The sequence below is a fragment of the Oreochromis niloticus genome, linkage group LG20, assembly GCF_001858045.2.
Source record: "Oreochromis niloticus isolate F11D_XX linkage group LG20, O_niloticus_UMD_NMBU, whole genome shotgun sequence".
Classification (NCBI taxonomy): Eukaryota; Metazoa; Chordata; class Actinopteri; order Cichliformes; family Cichlidae; genus Oreochromis; species Oreochromis niloticus.
Window position 1 is genome coordinate 11,049,091 of NC_031984.2, and position 22,454 is coordinate 11,071,544.

General features: G+C 42.7%; 1 protein-coding gene across 6 annotated transcripts; it reads left to right on the forward strand.

Moving 5' to 3' along the window:
* The first annotated feature begins 694 nt into the window (after positions 1 to 694).
* dvl1a (dishevelled segment polarity protein 1a) lies at positions 695 to 22,454 on the forward strand. Of its 6 annotated transcripts, XR_001224942.3 has the most exons (17): positions 695 to 1,144; positions 5,777 to 5,846; positions 8,979 to 9,100; positions 11,638 to 11,756; positions 15,100 to 15,238; positions 15,606 to 15,699; positions 15,847 to 15,916; positions 16,024 to 16,163; positions 16,650 to 16,726; positions 17,183 to 17,250; positions 17,375 to 17,452; positions 17,562 to 17,696; positions 18,262 to 18,429; positions 18,551 to 18,766; positions 19,006 to 19,055; positions 19,684 to 19,722; positions 20,725 to 20,858. XR_001224942.3 is itself a non-coding variant. In XM_013274898.3 (16 exons), exons 1-16 carry the CDS (start codon positions 975 to 977, stop codon positions 21,333 to 21,335), a joined length of 2,169 nt encoding a protein of 722 aa, XP_013130352.1. In that variant the 5' UTR covers positions 695 to 974; the 3' UTR covers positions 21,336 to 22,454. The 6 variants fall into 6 exon arrangements, 5 of the variants coding, with proteins under 5 accessions (XP_013130352.1, XP_013130363.1, XP_005448604.1 ...); XM_013274898.3 differs by lacking the exons at positions 19,006 to 19,055; positions 19,684 to 19,722 and adding an exon at positions 21,328 to 22,454 and having other exon boundaries at positions 20,725 to 21,219; XM_013274909.3 differs by lacking the exon at positions 19,006 to 19,055.

Here is a 22,454-nt window from a genome sequence, read left to right on the forward strand (position 1 = left end):
TTAAATTTTGACATGTCTAACTTAGAAACGTATGGACCCAAACTATGCACGTTACAAGTTCTGCTAACTTGAAAGACTCCTGTACTCTCCTTTTCTCTCACAACTGCTAGTTTTTCAGTAGGTGTGCATCCATCCCTTATTATTTCACATCTGTTCTTGTGAAACCAAAGTTAACAAGAGCTAATCAAAATATAGGGTATTTGTCTCGGTATATGAGATGGGGACCACAAGTGGGACACCTGGTCATTCTAGGGTCCAAAGACATTAGCCCACTTAATCTGGTGAACGGATGACCAAGAAACTTATGACGAATAAGTAAAAGGAAAATCTGCGTGAGTATGTTATTTCTACAATATACTAATAAGACATTTTTGGCCTTGTATATTTTGGGCTTCCCTTAATTTTCATAAGAATAAAAATATCGAATGAATGCTTGAACTTAAGTGACGCTGCTTTACGCAATAAGAACTGCAGGATAAAGTCAATTATAATAACAGGAAAGCAGCATCCATGCTTCATTGGGCCACTGCACATCCTCCTTTGTTCCATGTCATGACTGTAGGCTACTGTGGAGGAAGCTGTGTGAGTGCGTTGTATAAGGTGGCCTGCGCACACCCCAGATACACCGCTAGATGACAGCACTGTCTAACCAATTAGCTTGTGAAAAATAGCAATATTCCCAACTCCATATCGCAAGGATGTGGACTGTCCCTTCCTGTTTTAGTGCCGAGAGAGCCACCGTACCGACTCACACTGGAGCAGGAATACAGGCACTCATAACGCGATTATGCCTGGATTTTCGCTGTGTTTGTCAAAGGCACGGAGCTGTATTTTCCGTCGCGGGCTATACAGGGTTATATATTAGGGAATGCTGTTATGTTATTCTCCGGGTAGCTGGTAACATAGCAGGCCTGTTTATTGCGCTGCCAACCCTTTTTGCTTTCCCATGATTGTCCTCCCCTTTTCACACTCTCATGGCGGAGACTAAAATAATATATCACATTGACGAGGAGGAGACTCCTTATCTGGTCAAACTGTCTGTTCCTCCGGAGAAAGTCACATTAGCGGATTTTAAAAATGTCCTCAACAATCGGCCGGTCAACAGCTACAAATTCTTCTTCAAATCCATGGACCAGGATTTTGGGTAAGTGGCTACTGTCGGCGATCATTATTATTATTAGCCTGTTCGTGTGGCTCATTTGTTATTTGCTGCGGTGTGTATTTACACCCTTTATTACAGCTCGCGTTATAGACAACATCAAACGATCCCGACTGCCAGATTGCTACATGTGCGCAAAACTATATAGAACCGTGTCTGTTTCCATGTCTGCTCTTGGCACCTGCTCATTATTACAGGCTACCCTGTGCTCAGCGGAGGAGACACTTGAGTGTTTGAAGTTGTACCAGATCTGTCCAGAGCCCTAATGACGCAGACCTGCGTGCATTACACAGAGCCAGACCCCTGCTTCTCATATTAACCTCAATATATTAACCATGTGGAATATAACTGTCAGAGCGATGCTGGCGAGGTCTCAATATTCAACTTCTCAGATTTCGTAATGGTCTATTTCCCAGTACCTGGTTATAATTTTAGCAGGGTTCGAAATAACCATTAAAAATATTTATATATTAGTGAATTATATGGTTGTATTTGTTTACTAACACATATTGTGCACTGCAGGTGGATCCCAAGGCAATTTGGGAACCACATGGCAGTGATGGTGACTGTGCATCATCTTATCACCTTTCTGATTAATTCTTCTAAAAGCATTCAGTCCTTAAAGTAGTTGTCTCGCCACATTTTCTGATCAGCATTGTAATATATTGTGTTATTACAGAGCTCCTAAGGAAAACATCAAAGTTAAATAATGCGTGCTGGTGGTGCAGTTGTCTGCCATCTAGTTATATCCTACAATTCACTGGCTTTTATCATTTAATGTTATTAGGAGAGAGGCATGGGTAATTTAATTTACTAATGGTAATTATGATGTAGATTGTCTGTAGAAGCAAAATAGGGGATGTTGATGGCACACAGCATGCTGAGTAAAATAACTGTGTACGCAAAAGATTTAAATGTGAACAAATCCTCGACTACTTATTTTGTTTTTTATCCTACCCTAAAAATGTAGTTACCTTCCTTCACTGGATCCTAATCATTATGAATGTCAAAATAGAAATATTTTCTCCATGTTTTAGTCTTCTGTTTCTTTTTTTTTTCTGCCCCTCTTATTGTCAACCCATCCTGGTTTTCAGGCCTTACACCAGGTCTACAAAGCTCTCCAGTTCTCTCGGTCAGCAAGATCAACTTGTGTCAGGCCTCTGCTGAGGATGACATATTTGTGCCAGTGACTGTTCTCATTCCAATCTAAGGAGTCATACACGGGCCTACGTACATTAGTATCTAGCAGCGTAATCGCAAAAATGATTTGAGGAAATGCAGAGGCAGGCAGTGTCTACAGAGCCGAACGTCATGCATTTCCACTGCAGCCTGACCTTGTGAGGGAAACTGGCTCTTCCTGGTAGCAGGCTAGTCTTGGTGCGCCGCTTTGTCCCCAGCCCTGGCTTCCTGCCTGTCTTGCGCTGCAGGCCGGGCCGCTCACTGGGCCTCAGGTGATCGACAAGCAGATTATGGAAACAAACAAAGCGTGTTTGCTCTCTCCACATGGAGACATGACTCCGAGTTGCTGAACACACAGCCTCATAGGTTCTTTTCCCGCATATGCATTAACAAAGCATAAAGCATACAGTCATATTACACTGTGAACTGGACAGGGTGACCGCTCGAGTTCCATGTAGATATTACAAAGGCATTTCTACAAGCATTCCTGCCTTTGAGTTACGCTTGGATATTCAGGCTCTGTGAGTGCAGTGCCGTATGGTACTGGCACAGTATGGAAGCAAACTCAGTCAAAGGCACAGAGGAAAGCAGCGCTTTGTGGTAGCCGTGCTGGCTGTACTGCATACACACAGACAGTATGGCTGCTGGAGAATTAGCAAGGGAGGAATAAGACTGCTGAGCAGAGAGGGAAAACATCAAATCCCTTGCAGTTATAGACAGTGTTTGAAATGTAAATGAGCAGTCAGTGCAAGGTTCTCTGTAGTAGACCCCCTGGTGCGCAGGGGAGAAAACTGCCATTTTCTTATGGGATTGCTGAACTACATTTGTGCTGGCCATATCAGCTCTTTAAGGAATGGCCACACAAATTTGATAAACGGTTTGCGCCCCGGCCGCTTCGGCTCACCGCAGTGAACGTGTCGTTTCAGGTCCCTTTGGAATTGCATGGAAAACATGTAACTAGGGGATGTGGCATTTCCATCCACAGAACAGAGCACAACAAATTAAGCGATGAACATTTCGTGTACACATTTCATACTTCAGTTGTTTGGTTTGGGTTTTTTTTTGTCAGTAATATTCATTCGCTCATCCATATTCATAAGACAGGAAGCTAATTGGCTGGGTTGTTTTGAAGCAACCCACTTGTTTTTTTTGGAGACTTCAAGGTGATGATATGGCGTTTTGTCATTGCCACTGGTGGTGAGTGGGTTTGAGACCTCACTATAATGCAAGTCACAGAGGCACTCTGGAGCTGAGGAAGCAGCCAAGCTGAAGGTCTGAAAGAAACAGTCTTGTTTGTGCCTCAGAAAATAGGGGGCTGGTAAGGGGATCTTTCTCCTGCTGTAGTTAGAGGACAAAAATCTGCAGCTTTTTGCACAAACGCAGTCCCGTCACTCCTTGCTTGCTTTTGTCATTTACGGATTGTGACAGATTTGAAGGTTATACTGGGATTTGATGTCATAGCATCAACCGCAACAATAACGATCACATACTGAACTGAAACGTCTGAATTTTGTGATTTTAAGCGTTATGCGCCATTGACAGTACACTTGCTATTATTACCAGCTTTACACATGGTTAAACTTGAATTGAGGTGTTTACTGAGTGAGACTCGGAGGCATATTGAAGTCAGTCTGTTCACAAACTTGTTTGACTACAAATATTTTGCTTCCCTGTTTAGAGTGTCATTAGCATGAGCCCACCAAAGTCCTTGGATGGCTGGTCTGAGGTGGCTGGATTCTCCCACCTCTGGTTTCTGTTTTAGGCTGCAAGTTAACCCAGCCCTTCTCTGTCTTTCAAAGCATAAACAAACACGTCTAATCTTTCCCAGCTACACAAATATCACCAGCGGCGGAATATTCCGCGATCACCGGGGTAAATCTTGTCATTATCCTGTGAAATCTGTTAAGACCTATTTAAGCTGTCAGCCCTAAGAAGTCAGATCTTTGACAGCAGCTCACACCAGACACATTGCTTTCTAAACAGGGCTTATGGCGTGTGTGTTTGTGTGTACATTTGTGCGTCTGTGCTTAGGGTTCAGAAGTGAAACTAAGGCAGGTCCTGATATCAGATGGAAGATGTTAAAGTCATCAGCTGTTATCATTGGAATTGCGTCTTGGCTCTGTTGATTTCATATCTCACAACAGAAAGCGAAAGTGTAAGAAACGTGTTTTGCATGCCAAAAAGCATAAACTACACTCGCACAGGTCAAATGTGTGAGTGGAAATCCTTATTTTTGTCAAACTTTAGGAAGAAGCAATCATTCCTATTTTATTTATACAGGCCACTCCCACATCCTCACAAGTCACTGTACAGCTGGTCATGCAGCTTGAGAGAGAGGATGCAAACACTTCCTACCTAACGAGCGGCCGGCAGAGTCGGCCCTCACCTCCCTCCCTTTTCCTCCCTGAGGTGGAACATGCCACAGCAGCAGACTCTGTGGTCGTCAGTTCCAGCCACAAGGCTACGTTATCTCTGTCCACCACTCCCAGCAATACAGCTCCCACAGCGGCAGTGCACACAAAAACACAACTAGCTTGGCTAATCATTTCAGTTGCAGGGACGTTCAGGCAAACAGGACGAGAAAAAAAAGCTGTAAAGTCGCTGTCAGAGACACCGCTGCATAAAATCGTCTTTGGATTTCCTGCTGCTCTCAAGTCATGCCTCTCCCTTTTCATGTAGCATGTTCAAAGCCAAGAAGCTTACGTGAGATCTCCACAGACTTTCAGAAATGCTTAGTTGCAGCCATTCCCGGAAAATCCTTCACAAAAAAACAATCAACATACAACACATAAAGTCATCCAGGGAGTTACAGTGGAATCTGGTAAATATATTAGGATGTTAGAGCCCCGTGACTTGTGTCAGAGTGTGTTTTGCCAGCTCGTCTCCTGCCCCTCAGCAAGCTCCAGGCCTGATCTGTGTGACACAAGCCGAGCAGGTGTGGTGACGGCTTGCTGCTGAACTGTTTCCCAGAGGGTCAAAGGGTAACTGGGAGGTATTTTTGTAGGGAATTTACAGCCAAACTGAAGGAGGCGCTCGCACAGGATCACTATTAATACACGCTTGACGCCTCGTTGTCGCAGTTATGAGGCATTTCCTACCTACACTATCTATCTATCTATCTATCTATCTATCTATCTATCTGATATATAGTTCTCTCCCTTGTAGGCAGAGCTGTTGTTACATTGTTGTGGTCTGATAGCCATGATATTTATAAATCAAGGATAGAGACTGAATGCAGCACCACCGCTACTCTATGAGCTTCATGCTACAAAGGGTGCAAAGCTGATCGAAAACAATATTGAAAACGTGGCTTTCAGTGCGTGAATGTCACTCAGCGTGGGGCAACATTGCAGGTCGACCCATGCTGTGTTGTTGAGCCAACTCTGTGTCCGACCACTGGTTGGTGAGCCTGACTGTATCTGTCTGCCTGCTCCCTAGGGTTGTTAAAGAAGAGATCTCTGATGACAACGCCAAGCTGCCATGCTTCAACGGGAGAGTAGTGTCCTGGGTAAGTGAGATGGATGGCTCATCCGTGTTGCCCCTGTTCACCTGGCTGTGCAGTCTCAGCTCTATGTAAAGATATGTGGAGCACCCATAGATCATGTACTTATTAAAATGCAACGCCTCCACAAAAGTTATCAAACACTCTTCACCTTAAGCTATTGTTCATCTGTACTGTAAAGGTGTGAGTGAATCCATTAGATATTAAACCAGGCCCTGTTAACAAAAGAGCTGGTTTAGGTTGACCATTAAAATGACCGTTTACTGCAGGGGGGGTCAAACATACACCCACCAAATCCATTCAGTGGTCCAGTCAAACTGGATGTCTTTGCAAAGTGTAAAAATTGCAGAGAAGTTATGAATAATTATAGTTTTACAATGAAATCCCAGCCATGTGAATAGAGCTGATGATGCTACTGGAGTGGAAATTTGTTATTATTTTAGCTCATTTCTAGATCACAAGCTGTTTGAATGATAAAAATGTATTAAAAGCATTGTTTAGTTTAGCTTTGGTGCCTTTGTAGATGCATGGCGATCAATATGTTGTCATTCACATGTAATGATAGTAACAGTAACTAAATGTGAAAGAATCTGAGACATAGTGTTGGAATGGCTTTAGTTTTTCTGAAGTTATTCATCTTTTTTGTACATGGATGGTAATTTACAGTTACTCTTTATGAACCATATGAGTTTGACAGCCCTAATCTACTGCAATCCTTTGGCCACATACACTGTGTATTTCTAGTGTTTTTAATTACTGAAGACAAACAGCACTGTGAACCCACGTCTACAGGGACAATAGACTATGTCAAATTAAATCAGTCTATCTTTATTAGAGAAGGATTTACACCTTAATCAGTCATATATATAGGACAAAGAATGTCTGCCTCTAAATATTGATCCAAAAGTAGCAGCAAAGATTTATAAATTAGTTTGAAGGTCTGTAATTTAATTTGCTCAGCGTCTTTTTTTCTTTTTTTTTACGAATATCTTGTATAGATCGTACTTTATTGATCCCTATGGGGAAACTCATTATTTTTCTTCCTGCTTAGGGAGGTGAGAGGTCAGAGAGAGCCACATGGTGGTGTTTGTGTACTTGTTAGCGACTGTCCTGCTCAATAACACTTAATCGTTGTCAATACTCACTCACAATAGCCTTCACTTGTGATTAAGTGTGGCCACACGATATTGTCACCCTATAACAGTTAGTCCTAATATATACATGCATCCTCGTGATTGCTCCACATTTTATTTAAGTCCAGCTCCCGTTTATGGAATATCCTGTAATATGTGTTACTATTCAAAGAGCTCTCAGCAGACTGATTTGATGATTTTACACTTTATCTTGTTTTCTTTCTTTCTTGTTTATCATTTTAATGTTAAACTTTGCAGCTGCACATACTAACTGGACTTATTATTCTAATAATTATTCCAACAAGAAATCAATTAAAAATATATTAGATTCCATTAGCTATACTACATATATGATGAGTTTGATGTAGACGTATTTTTCTTGCATGTTTAAACATTTGAAAAGTAATATAATTTTCTGTGCTATGAAACTTCATATAAAATGAAAAGATAAACATTTGCTCGTGGGGCAATGTCGGATCAATCGTAATGCATTAATAATTAAGAATACTAACTATCATGCTGGGGAAGCTGCAGAACCTAAGATGGAACATGGTTGAAATCATTTTACACTCACATTTGAACAGTTTTTAAAGCTGCAGTTTTGGGGCGTTATTATGTAAATTGCCGCTGTAGTTTGTGCTTTTGATTATTTTATTGGTGACTTTAATGTAATTTAAAGACATACCCAGGGAGGGTCCTTGCAAACCAGATTGGGCTAGATTGAACTTAGACGATATATCATGCACTTAGGTTCATGCTCCTGTCACCGAAGTGCAAACCCAACAAAGAAGTACTGTGTAATTTATCTGATGTGCTTTTTGGAATATGTGCCGTATTTGGGCCGTCAGAGATTCTGGCTGTAATATGAAGATTAATGTGGTCCACATCTTTATGTCAGTGTGATTAGTAAGTCCAGTGTTTCCAAAATTAGTTACGTTCATTAAGTTAATTTCAATCATATATATTTAATCTCTGTAATATTCTGGATATTTATAATTGTGCTGTTTGTATATTAGAGCTATTTCTTATATTTTGTGACTTTGTAATATATTGGATTATTTAATTAGTTAAATCTGTTACTGTTCTTCTTGTCTTAAAGCAACTGTAACCACATCATTTCCTTTGGGATTATTCTGATTATTCTGACCCCCCCCCCCCAACATTAGACATTTAGAAAACCTGAAGTTTAAAACATTTTATTCTCTGGCTTCTCTGTTTTCTCATTTTATGTTTCCTTTGTTCAATTCTGTCAGCTTGTCCTATGTTTTTATGTCATTGATTTTTTTAGATGTACAGCACTTTGGTCACCAGACAGTGTTTTAAATGTGCTGTAGAAATAAAATTCTATAAAACTGGAGATCGAAGGACAAGAGAGAAATCTGCTCCTTCTTAGGATGTTTCGAAAAGAAAGCCAGAAAGTCAGTACACGGCAGGCACAGATGGAAATTGCAGTAACACTGATATTCTATGTAATGGAGAAAAAAAAGTATCCCACTCTTTATTTGAGAATCGAGTGGCACCATAGCGATACCTGTGAACCCCCAGGCTTGCATTAGAATAATCACAGTCCACAGAGTTGTTGGGCCTTCCTCGCCTGTCTGCTTTAACTTTTATTATTCTGGCTCAGATGAAAGGATGGGTCATTGTACATCATCCTTTGTACCGACACTCAGCTGTGTAAAAGCACGGAAGTCTTTTAAGTTTCTAAGTAGCTTGCAGTGTTTCTCAAGTTGTATATGCATAGCCAGAAGTCATCGGTAGGCCTTTTCGCCACATCTCAATTTCACAGCCTCCCCTGAGTGGACTCGCACATAAGAGGCGTCTGTCTCCGAGTTTATCTTTGAGTTTGCGTGGTTGCAGAGTTTCTTTCTTCTAGTTCTGTCTCCACACTATGCAGCCTATAGAATACAATAAAACATGCGCGATTTAACTTGTGCTTGTCTTTGACCTGAATATGTCTAATCTGTAATGAATAATTTTCTTTCCTCCAACCTGTGTTTCTCAGTTGGTCCTGGCAGAGAGTGCACACTCTGATGGAGGATCTCAATGCACGGAGAGCCATCCAGAACTTCCCCCACCCCTCGAGAGAACAGGGGGCATCGGGGACTCACGGCCCCCCTCCTTCCAGTGAGTAGGATGATTGCCGCTCGTCATGTATGCACAATTACACACACTCGTGTAGGCAGATGTATTCAAGCACGCAGCCCTGCGTACCGGTTGACCTTTTTATTTCACAGCACGCTATATGTGCTAATCAGAACATGGAACGTGCCGCAGAGAGATTTATCGTCATAGGCTCGCATGGGGAGTGTAGATGGTCGCTCCGCCACTGTGTGAATATAGCATGAAGTATGAGCTAACACTACAGTGTGGGAATATGCATAGGTGTGAGTATTTTTCCCACTTGGGTATATATTCCCGCCCACACAGCCATGGAGTAAGGCGTTACTCCGCTCATCTATGTAAACACGATGCGCATGCTGCTTGGGCGGCTGATTCTTGAAATAGCCTTGACAGCATAAACCTCTTCAGGCAAATACTGGCACTCAAGTGAGGCTCATTGTATTCAGTCACTAAGAGCATTCATCCATACTCTGAAAAAAAAGCACATGTGGCCTGAATCATATTATTGCTTAAGCACTCGAAAATGGAGATTTTCTCAATGTTATGGCTACCTGAGCCCAGACTTTGCATTAAAACCAGCAGATTTAAAAAATATAACTGTACTCACTAAGGAGAAGTCCCTTCCTAAATATAGCCAAAGGGGCTGGGGGCAGTGGAGGCCAAGAGTCATTGCCATTACAGCACTAGAGCAATATGGCTGAGGCTCTATATTGAGAACATGCAATCTGTCATGTCTCAGTGTATCTCTTTATCTACTGTTTGACATCTCAGCTCTCTTTTGCCCTCTATGGGCTGCTCACTCCTGTTTGGCTGTCATCTGGCCTGATGATTTTATTGTTCCAGCCTGCTTTGACTACCGCCACCTTGTGGAACAAACAGCAAACTGTCTGCCGGCCCCTTTACCCGCCCCCTCCCTGCCTCGCTCTCTCTTTCTCTTTCGCTCTTTGAGTCAGACAGCCAGGCCTTTTTTACAGCATGGTGAATTCCCTATCGCGAACCTGCTCTCTTTCTGAAATGAATCCAGCCTTCCCCCCTGTACCGCTGTCTGCAAATAGCTAGAATATTATTACCACTTCATTTTCTCTTTGTGCTTTATTCATGCATCTCGTGTTTGTCGGCGTGAATGGCTCTATTTGATGAGCACACACAGAATAGGTGTTTTGGTCTGAGAATGGACACACTGGTGTGCTTCTGCTCGGTAATCCGGATTAGCAGACATTAAAAGCACCCATCTCCATTTCCCAATGGAGGGGGGGGCTATTGGCAGCAGGGAGAGGGGTGGTAGGTGTGGGGATTGAAAGGGGGTGGCATTTGTTCACAGCTGGAGCCTAGCGCCTCGGATAATCTCCCACCAGAATAGCAGATCCGTCGGCTGGCTGGTGAGCGTCCTTTGACAGGTTTTGACAGGACTAACAGAGAGGCAGTCGCCACCGCATCGATCATCACATAGCTTTCAAATCAGTTCCACTAGAAATGCACCTGAAGTGTGCATCTTCACTGATTTTTGCATACATGCACCGACCTGTGCTGGTGAAGCCGGGCCCAGGTGCACCCATTAGTACTCTGTAGCACGCGGATGTAAGCATGCCCAATTGAGCGCTTCATCCCGCTGAGTGAACACGGCAGACACGGCATCCTGTCTGCTCTTGAGATTTTAATTTGCATTGGTCAGCCACACGTAGGCACTGAGGTGTGCGAGAACATTGTTTTCAAAAGAGGAATGATGTTTGCTCACAGGTTTGGTTTTTTTATGCCTCTTTTTTCCGTTTATACACTTTGATTTTGACTGTTTGTGCGCGAGCACTGACATTTACGCAGGTGTGATTATTTAGGTATTCAGGTGTCAGATACATGTTGCATACATGCCTAAGTGCGTGTGACTGACTGACAGGGTTGAGTAGAGTTCTCATCGGCTTCAGGTTTCCTAGGAGCCCGGTGGCAGTGTGAGTCCCTTAACCCTCGTGCCTGAGGCCACGGCGTCTCCAGCCCTCTGACAGAATAACAATCTGCCCGCCAGCTCTTCCAGAACCCCCAGACTCCTTCCAGACCTCAAGTACACACAGGCCGGCTTATTGCTCAGCCCACACCTGATCTACCACTTCTCACTTTTTATGCGATCTGTCATTCTCTTCTCTGTCTCTCTCCCAATCATGCTCCAGGCACCATCTGGGCTTTCAATAGGTCTCATTAATGCCAGTATTGTCCAGAATGGCTCCCTCTCAGGGTATCTGGTCATTAATGACACTTAGTGAAAAACACATCACATACCGCCGAACAATGAAATTGCTATTTTGGCCAGAGGGACTGAATTTGAAACAGAGTCATGATATGAGTTGCATATTCCCCTAAGGCTGGATGGCAGGCATACAGATATTATAACAGACAGAAGTATATTGTAGCTAGGGATTATGTTCGGGAGTGTTGGTCACAGGCTGGCTAGAGAATTCATTTAAAACACTTTCTGTGAGGCAGACTGAGATACTCTGTGTTTTGTACATCATTATGAAGCTGACTGAAGTTTTCCGATGCGTGTATTGCAGTGCCAATGCAGTGAGCAGTCGTGACGGCCTGGACACAGAGACTGGCACAGAGTCTCTCCTAAGCCACCGCAGAGAGCGAGAGAGAGAGCGCGCACGGAGGAGAGCTCGAGAAACTGAGCGTGAGTATTATCAGCCAGGAACAGATGGATCCCAAAAACGCAATTATCTTGTCATTTCCAACTTATTACTTTTCAGTACCTCTTCATTTAACTCTCATACTCCGCACAAGTCAATCACCAAAAAATGTGCACGGGAAGTAGACATGTATGAAAAAAGGTCCCTGGGGCTCAAGTGGTACATGTTCAACTGTAGCTATGTGAAAGCAAAACGTGAACAAGTTCACTGTATGTCAGCGTTTTTGGAATTGTTGAACAGTAATTGTCCTTCTTTTCTGCTTCTTCTGTGGCTCTCAGGTCTGAAATATAACAGGAGAGTCTGTTGCAGTCATTGTTGAAATAAAAAATGCCACCAATCCATCTGGAAAAGAAATTGATTGGATCTTGACTTTAAAAGCTCCTGAGAACTGTTATCAAGTGCAAATGCATTTGCTTTATTGCGCTGACATTTGACTACAGCAATTTCTATTACAAGCTCTTTGGTAGGAGAGCCACAGCACTTTCCTGCTCCTTTGCAAGAACTCCCATTTGCAGGCTCAGTGTTTTCAGTGAGGGAGGCTGTCTGTGCTATCCACAACAGAGAACAGGAAGGTTTTGTAGTGGTTACCCACATAAGCACGTTGGTGATCTGTAGAGGTACCTGCTTTCATCCGGTTTCTGTCCCACACAGGTATTTTTGACAAAATTAGTTGTTTTTTTGGCACCAAGTAATAAACAATCACAGTCTGTCATTGTTTTCACTCACAGCAAAAATCACTGCGCTCTTCTCTCTCGCTTTCTTTCTCTCGCTCCCCCCCCTTCCCTTTTGTCCTCTCTTCACAGCAAGCCTGGCTCTTTGCATCCTGCGCTCCAGGCTCATTAACCAAATACTCATTAATTTATGTGGTGCAATTAGTATCACTGATTACAGCATCAGGTTGGGGTTGTATAGAGGGCTGTAGATGGGGAACAGATTTATCTTAGCAGACTATCTGCACATGAGCATAGCCAGTGATTTCATCGTGATCACACTGGTGCACTCCATGATGATGCTTTTGACTTGGCACAGACATATTGCTGCTGCCGCTGCTGCTAACAGCCAACTGAACATCTGTTGTTTTTTGCGTGTGAGAAGTATCACATACACAATGAAATATACATTATTATCCACCCCGTGGTCTGTGTTTACTGACTTCAATCCAAACTAGACACTATCATGCACATATACTTTCCCGGAAAAACTCTGAGAGGAGCTGGTTCATAAATTTGTGTAACAAGGTCCAATTAAGTGTAATTCAGCTTTAATTTCACCGTGTGACACAGCGAGACGTAAAGACAGATACCTCCTCCCACCTCTGTGCCTCACTGCCTGCAGCATCAGCAGCAGCAGCAGGAATTCCCCTGTCACCTTATACACATGCGAGCGTTCCTCGCTGTTTTACAAAGATCGGTTAGAATGTTCAAACTTGTTCAAACTATTCTCTCGCTCGTCTTTCTCAGTTTTCTTTCCGCGCTGTAGCATTCACGGATGAATAATGGAGCAGTTAAAAAATTTAAGAGGGAGAACAGGTGTAAGAGTACCTCATGGAGTTATGGGATATGATCTGTTTCAAGGCTGCCAGGTGTTCTGTATCTTAACCAGTTGTATTAGAGGACGACTGTGGCCAACAAAGGGGGGGGGGGCGTTCCCGTGGCATTAAATGTTACGCTGTACAGAGCCGTCAGGATTTCAAGGCTGAGGTCAGAGAAGACACAGTTAAGCCTGAGCACTTATGCTTGTATTAAAGTATTACACAAAGCCTGCAAAACAGCTGGTGAACATAAACTACTCTCTGTTATGAAAAAGTGTCTTCAATTCATTTTCCTGTTCTTGTTGTAATAGGGTTGAAAAGCTTTTGTGATTCCAATCACTCGACAGTGTTTTCACCTGAGGAAGGGAGGGGAGAGGACAGATCATTGTTTAAAATCACATATTATCTCTCTCTGCTTTGGAGAATACCATCGTCTGATTGGTCAGAGGCAGATTAACAGTCATTCAACAGTTGCATGCATGAGAGTCAGGGAGGAGGTAATACTTACTCCTCACTCTCAGCTCACTTTCTCTGTTCATTGGAAGAAGGCGTGCTGTCAGCTGCGGTGAGAGGGATTTGCTGTGTTATTTCCCGGGATGGTGTTGGGCTTTGGAAAATTTTCTATTGTTTTTTGTGGTTAATGTAACGCTATTATTTTTCTGTTTTTCCATAGTTATGGAAAGTTGGTTAAAATAGGAAGGCTCTTGTTTTTTGAAGTAAGGTAACATTTTTATTTACTAGCTGTAAGTTTTTATAGGCTGGTTCTGTTTATGAATGGTTCTCATCAAAAGGGAGCTCGATTGATTATAGAATTATTTAGACTGCATGTTTCTCTCTTTAAAGATCAGAGTTCATACAAAACAGTTAATTGCTGGAAATGTCACAGCTTTCGAAAAGGTCACGATAATGCCGTGTTCAAAGTTTCGCATATTCATTCAAAACGTGACTTTGCTGTTGAGTCATAGCACTCGCTTCTTGTTTTACTACACACCACTTTTGATAGAGTGTCGCTTTGCTTATTCCCTATTTCTGGCACTTCCTCTATTGTAGATAAGCTGTGAAGTATGTCAACAGCCAGCTGGTGGGCATAGACTGACTGGGGCTCAGGCTGGCTTTTTAGAGAGCAGCTAGCACAGACGGAGCAGAGCACAAAGACGCAGATTTTTCAGGCTGGCTTGGTGAACCTGCACACTTGCTTTTTGTTTGTTTGTTTTTTTGTTTTCTCTGGCGCCAGTCAGCAGAGTGCGAGAGGAAATATGTTTGAGTGAATCTTGACACTGGATGTCAGGTCCCTCTGCTGATTGGGTGTTTATGTGCAGTAGCTCGTCTTTCAAATGAGCACCCTGTGGGCGGAGCTAGCGATGGGAACTACTACATTACTGGAATGTTTTGCTTGCTCTCGGCGAGTACGTTGGCTACCACGCCCTCTTCGCCTTGTGAGACCTTTTCAGCCAATCCGCTGTTACCCTGAGACTGCGCCACCTCACTGCCAATGTACGTATGGAGACAGACCTGATAGTTTTCCTCTGATGGGAGTTTTTTAATACATTGGGCACTACTTTTTCTTGGTTTTCTGCAAAGTCTACAAATCCGTGTACTGTATTTAAAAAAATGCATTAATTGTTCATTTTTATTGCTACATTTTTTTTAAATTCATGTCATTCCACCTGCAGGAAGGTCTTATTGAAGTTATATTTCAGTTTAATTTCCAATATGTCCACATCTTTCTGAGATCACAGTTTAATGCTTGTTGCAGATGATCTGACTTACTGCTGCTTTGCACTTTTTCTCTACAGTCCCTCGCATCAATGGTCACTCGAAATCAGAGCGCACTGCAAGGGACTCGGCCATGGGTTACGACAGTGCCTCAGTAATGAGCAGTGAGCTGGAGTCCAGCTCATTTGTCGACAGTGAGGAAGATGAGGATGCTAGCAGGTAACTTCTTGTCCAGTTGTGCCATTTAAGCACTTAACTTGGTGGCTTTGGCTTCTTTCTGATGTGATTGGTTGTTTTTCTTTTCATAAAAGCTGCAAAAACAGTGAAGAATTTGCAACAATAATTCAGACTTAACCACTTAAATCACCATCAGATACAGAAGTGTGTGTCAGAAATTAATTTAAATAGGAATAATAAGGCTAACAATTTATTATTGGGTCGAAACTGTATGTGTGTACATAGACCTTCACAGAGTTTTAAGGAAAATTCCCAATTAACATACTAAATAGCTTAACATTGCTCACTCTGGCCTTATTCAAATACACTACATGTTCCATCTTTTCCTTAATTTCACTTTCTTCTTCAGGCTCAGTAGTTCCACAGAACAGAGTTCATCTTCACAGCTGATGCGCAGACACAAACGGCGCAGACGGAGGCACAAAGTGGCAAAGATCGACCGGGTATGCACCTTTTAAAACACATCAGTGCCCCTGCTGAAATTGACATTGACACCGAGTGCTTGAAACACATGAATGAATTGTCTGAAATGGGCTTTTTGCCACTTTTATTCACAATATGCTCATTGTAACCTCTTCTTCCTTTACCAGTCGTCATCTTTCAGCAGTATCACAGACTCCACGATGAGCCTAAATATTATCACAGTCACGCTAAACATGGGTAAACCTGTTGCATCCATGCCCTTTTTTTTTATGTCATAGAATTTAATGTATAATTCATATCAATACCAATGTAATTTTATTCATCCCCTGCTTTAATCTCGACAGAAAAATACAACTTCCTTGGTATCAGTATTGTCGGTCAGAGTAATGACCGGGGGGACGGCGGTATTTACATCGGCTCTATCATGAAGGGAGGAGCTGTAGCTGCTGATGGCAGAATAGAACCTGGAGACATGCTACTACAGGTACGCTTCCATAACTAGATGTTTGAACTGGTAATAATTGTGCCTCGAATTTGCTCTTGCAGTGACAACATCTCTCTGAGGTTTTGCTGCATGTTAATAATGACAGTTGTATTTAGTTCCCTTATTAAACTCTTATGTAAAAGTTGGAATCCTGCCTCTCTTTTCCTTCCCCATCCTTTGTTCTGCTTGCAACAGAAGTACACCCACTCTAAAGCGCGTGATGGACGCTTCCAATTTGTTGTGGCCCCGATACAAACAGTATAGTTTGTTTTATGACTGTGTGGGTTTATTCCATCAAAAGGAGCTTAGGATTTGCAGGCATGTGAACGCCTAAAAGAACAGCAGAGATTAATGCGTGCACAGTATAACGGCATGAGCACATCTAAGTTTTCTTCAGAACTTCAAAATAATATTTTAGTTAGTAAAACAGAATGGATGGTCAAGAAATGTAAAGCAAATACATTGTTGGTTTTGTCTGTCAATCAGGTGAATGACGTCAACTTTGAGAACATGAGCAATGATGACGCTGTGAGGATCCTAAGAGAGATTGTTTCCAAAACTGGGTAAGGACTCTTTCTTGGAAGATTATTAAAATCAGATGAAATTTAATCAATATCAGAACCAATACGCTGGTGCGCCATGGGGCTCTATAGAAAATCAAAGGATCTAAATAAATACGAAAAGCTAGTTGAGAAACATGATGGCTGTTGATTATGCTGCTTGACCGTTGGACACTGTTGCAACTTTTCCTGGAAGTTGACCTTTCGTCTTTCTGAGTCAGTGTCAACTGCTCATCAGTAGAATGAGTAGTTGACATTAAAGGATTTATGGGAAATGAGAGTCATCGGCGGCTTGACACATTTTACAAGTGTGATTATGTTACGTATTTTTATTCGCAGTAGAATGACAATGCACAGTAGATTATTCAGGTTTGGTGTTTTAAAAAAGGGAACAAGTACCGAATATTTCTGTGTATGATTTTTCTAAGAGTAACATTTACTTTCTATGTATTTCTCCAGTCCCATTAGTCTTACTGTTGCCAAATGTTGGGACCCATCTCCCCGAAGCTACTTCACCATCCCTCGTGGTAAGACAGACGGTGCGGTGTAATATTTGGAGCAACGCAAATGATGACCTGATAATGTTTAAACCATACTGTTTTCACTTTGTCTTATTTATAATAAGTTTCTCTTTTTGTTTCATTTTGTCAGCTGAGCCAGTGAGACCCATTGATCCTGCGGCCTGGATTTCACACACCACAGCCCTAACGGCGCCTTACCCTCACTATGGTAAAGGTTACCTGCTGCTTTGTTCCAGTATAAAAGGTCACTTCTCAGTAACTGAACTATAAATGATGAGCTCATAATCATCAAAATTGTTTCTCTTCCTCCATCTCAGAGTTTGATGACTTGCCTCTGTCTGTAAGTAAAACAGATATGGCAACTATTGTCAAAGTCATGCAGTTACCTGATTCTGGCCTAGAGATTCGAGACAGGATGTGGTTGAAGATCACCATTTCAAATGCTGTTATAGGTGAGAAAATCTACACAATGCAGAAATGTATATAGAAACAGTGACTGTATTACTGTAAGCAATGCTGATTACTTGGAAATGTTCAGACATGCATTGCACGCATAGTGATCGAAACCTCTGTGCTGAGTGTGAGCAATAAAAATAACTCAGTAAGATTTTTTTTCTTTAAAAAAGGGAATAAAGAGATCAGTAGGTTTCCTAGAGAGCGCAATATTAAATTACAAGACTGAAATCAATTCAAATGCATGGTATCTGAAAATATAATTTTTTAGGTGGTTTAATCTTTCTAAACACAACAAACAACATCATATAAGTATTTTTTTCAAGTCATGTAGACTGTTTTCTTGCTTTGTTTGTTTGTTTTTTCTGAAAAGCATTAGCATCATAGTTCTAGCATTAGCTCCACTAACTTTATTCAAAAGTCTTGCAGCATTGTGCTGCCTGCCTTAACTATTGCAGTTGTGGTTGATGTGTGGTTGCTGCATATAAGTGGTATTTTTAGCATCTGTTCCACGCATCAGGGAACTCAACTTCATGTCCACGTGTGCATTCTTTGCCATGCTAGGTGCTGATGTAGTGGACTGGCTGTACTCCAGAGTGGAAGGATTCAAGGATAGGCGTGATGCGAGGAAGTACGCGAGCAGTCTGTTGAAGCATGGTTACTTGAGACACACTGTCAATAAGATCACCTTCTCTGAACAGTGCTACTATACCTTTGGGGACCTCTGCCAAAGTACATCCACTTTTCACACTTACATTAATTAAGCAGCTCACACATTTATGGCATTTTATTTTTAAATAGAAGGATTATACTAACTCTGTCCCTCCCTGCTGCTTTTTTTTCTCTCCTCAAGACATGGCCTCACTCAATTTGAATGAAGGATCCAGCGGTGGAGGTTCTGAGCAGGACACTTTGGCACCACTACCTCCCACTAGCAACCCCTGGCCTCTGGGCGGGCAGCCATTCCCCTACCCTCCTTTCCCCACTGCACCCCCGAGCTTTCCGCCAGGATACTCAGACCCATGCCACAGTTTCCACAGTGGGAGCGCAGGCAGCCAACATAGCGAGGGTAAGCAATAAGGAGGGCAAGACGGGCCACGAGTTTTCCATCAGCCTATTGTTGATTAATATAATAAATTCGCTCAACATGCAACACGACATTAATGAAGTCTTTCTGGCATATTAACGAATGTCTGGCTCATGCTAATGTTAGCTTTACTGGCTCTCTGGACAGGAAGTGGACATTGGATTGCATTATTCAATACAATATAAATATCTGTGTTCTAAAATGCGTCCTGTATTGTCAAGGTCAATCATGAGCATCTTGAGTCATGCAGCGGACAGCTCTGCAGTACTGGGTGTGTACACAAAACAGATCTGATCAACCATGTGATTATCAATCACCAGCTTGAAATGATCAACACTAAGTCCATGTGTCTCCATTAGTTCTTGAATGATCTTTTGTTTTGATTTTTGAATCAAAATGTGATGGTGCTGCATGGTTTTTGTTGTCTGCGCCGGGGCAGTACGTATAAGTAGCTGGCAGGGGTAGTGTTGCTGTATATTTTTACTACGTAGCCCAGACAAATGATGAGAAATTATATATTACCATCTCTCTGTCTTATTTTCATTGTTTTGAGTGGTTCATCCATATTTTAATTTCGCCCAGTTGCCATTCTTTCGGTTAGTTTTGGTTTAGCTTATCAGCAAATTTTGGAAAGACAAGTGACAAAAAAAAGTCATGGTTTTCTTTCTTTGGGAGCTTTCAGAAAAGAGCAAGCGTTCATGGTAATGAGTGCATGTGTGCAATTTTAGGGACAGTTTCTGCATATTTGCATATAAAGGATCAGTAACAGCCACCAGCGTAACGTTAGTTTGGAGCTAAAGGGCAAGGTGCACTAGGACACGACAGGTAGTAGAGGAACGACTGGGCTGGGAGGTGTGTGTAATTCTGTTGTTCCCTCTGTTTCTGCTGGGCAACGGTAGACTGAAGGAGGAGGTAGTCCCCGGACACTGGGGGAACCGGTAAGCCTGCTAACCCCCTCTCCTCCTCTGCTGCTCTCTCTATTTTACCATTCAATCTTATTCTGCCACTCCTCTCTTTCTCTTGTGCTCAACGTTCTCCACCTCTCATACTGTAGCTTTAAGGTTTTTTTGGGGTTTTTTTTGGTTTTCTCTCTCTGCCCGTCCCATAATTTTTCTTTGGTCCATGTGTATCCTGTCTGTGACTCTCCTGACGGCCGATTCTCCCTCTCTGCACCTCTGGGCATGCATTCGTACTGTGCTGGGAGGTGCATGATGCAGGATGAGCACTCTGAGGCTTGTGCTATCATTCTTGCTGATAGGGGGCAATCATGCACCACTTACCCAGTACTGTTGGGCTCATTGTGGAAGGGGAAGCGTGGAATGTTTGATTTTGCAACAGTGTGATACACCTCCATCAGTCTGATGCCAGCAGTGTTCATTAACAGCAGTGAAAGATGTGACACGTATTTTTACTGAGAAATTGAAACACAACAAATAAGTCATTCTGCATTGTTCATCAAGTGCTGTGTGGTAATCTTTCTGATGCAGGTGTGTCATGTTTATATTGATGATCTGTGACTGTTTCAGTTTTTGTATGAATATAAGAAAAAGTCATAATATCAGTTGCTGCATCAGAATTTGGGGCCGAAATCACTGAGATAATCATGTTTGCCCTTGACTGACTTTTGCTAGACTGCATAACAAAAAATGTGGTCACACCTTAAACAAAGTGCAGTAATGTATTTGTTAACATTTACACACTTTACTGTGTTTCAAACACGAGCACGTTTTCATGTTATACTTAATTCTGGTGGAGTTCAAGAAGTCTTTATTAAGCTGATGTTTAATGTGTGACCTTTTGTCTTTGTTTATCGGTAGCCGGTCGTGAATCATCAGTAGCTGATGACTTGCAGCTGCTCACTGTGTATATGTGGGTGTTTATGTTCTATTGCAGTCTTAACCTGTTAATCTCTGTTTCTTTTTTTCCCCCCCAATCAACAGGAAGCCGAAGCAGTGGATCCAACCCCAGCGCAGGCAAAGGTAGACGCTCGTCCCCACAGGAAAAGGGTCAAAGGTCAACATGCAGTGAATCAGAGCCAGGAATCCGCGGAGGGCGGCGTGGCGACAGATCTGCCAGTCAAATGAGCCATCACAGCCACGCCATCTCTAGCCAAAGTCACGCAAGGTCAAGTCTCAGCCACAGTCATTCACACAGGAGCCACCCTGTCTCACAGAACAACCACCCCCCGTTCACCTACAGCCACGCCGCCTTTACTCAGCCAGGTCCAGGCTCCTGTGCCCAGAGCGAGCGAAGCCATGCCTCTTCCTACGGCCCCCCAGGCTTGCCTCCCCCTTATTGTCTGGCCCGTCTGGCCCCCAAGACCTCATTCAACAGTAGCACGCCCCCTGGAGCCCCACCTGGGAGAGAGTTAGCAGCCGTTCCTCCTGAGCTCACCGCCAGTCGCCAGTCCTTCCAGCATGCTATGGGCAATCCCTGTGAGTTCTTTGTTGACATCATGTGACAGAACAGTGCCTTTTAAACTCAGTGAGCACAAAACAGTTCTCCCTGATCCCTTTCAACCCTGTTCTCCTTTTTCCTCTCAGTCTTTTGACCATCTCTAAACTTCAGAATGTAGACACTGACTGGCCCTCTCCACAGCCCCCTGCTGTCTGTCTGTCCCTCTGATGTCCAAGCAAAGGAATACAGGCAGCAAGAGCACAACAGGAGGAGTCCTCTCGCACACAAGCAGGGGTCCTCTGGCTGAAAACCCTCTTTTGTATTGACGTGACGTGTACAGTTTGTGAAACGTGAGTGGTATTCAGTGTACTGATTTCTGTAAAGATGCCATGCAGACATTTTTGGGAGTGTGTACTCTACCTAGGATATTTTCTGTTCTGCGCCTTTAAGCTGGCTGGGCCTGGATCTCAATCCCCCAGACCCAGGCCAATAACTATGGCCTAGGAAGCTTTTTCTGGGCATAAAACTCGGACTGGAACACCTAACTCATATGTGTGTATAATGCTACAGTTTAGGACATTACACCAAACCTCTGGCCCCACTCCCCTTATGTCGAGGCGCTGCCACTGGCGTATTTAAGCTCTTACCCGCCAACTACTAATAACGCTAACCTTGATCAGTTCACAATCCGAGGATTTCCTTAGCTTCATAAGGGAGACCCTGTAGCCAGCCTTTAGTTTGACTAGGCTGCATATTGCATGACTGTCTCAGCTGCTTTAAAGAAAACGTATTCATTCATTTTGTTTAAAGTATTACCGTTATTGGGGGGAGGAGGTTACCTCTTTCCAATGTTCTAAAGGAAGAATCCATACACTGGAAAATTTTCGTGATGTTATTTATGTGATCATTTTGCATTGATGGTGTCATACTTTGTCTACTACGAATGACTGACCGACAATCAGGCATCACTCTTTATGAAACAGTGGCCATTTCTCAATGTCCTAGGTGTGCTTTGTCGAATGTATCATTGTTTCTGTCAGCGATTAAACCCTGACACCCATAACACTTAGTTTAAACATGTTTAAAGATCAGCAGGATTGCAAACTTTGGACACTCACCACAGCAAACTGTGAAAGCAAACTCAAAAAGGTTGATTAGATAAAGTAGTTTGACAAAAGCATCAGGCTTGTCTCCTTCAGTTGTGGACTTTGTTGAAAAGTCAGTGTGTTAAAAGCCAAAGACTCACATTGTTGTGTGGACATGGCTCTTCATA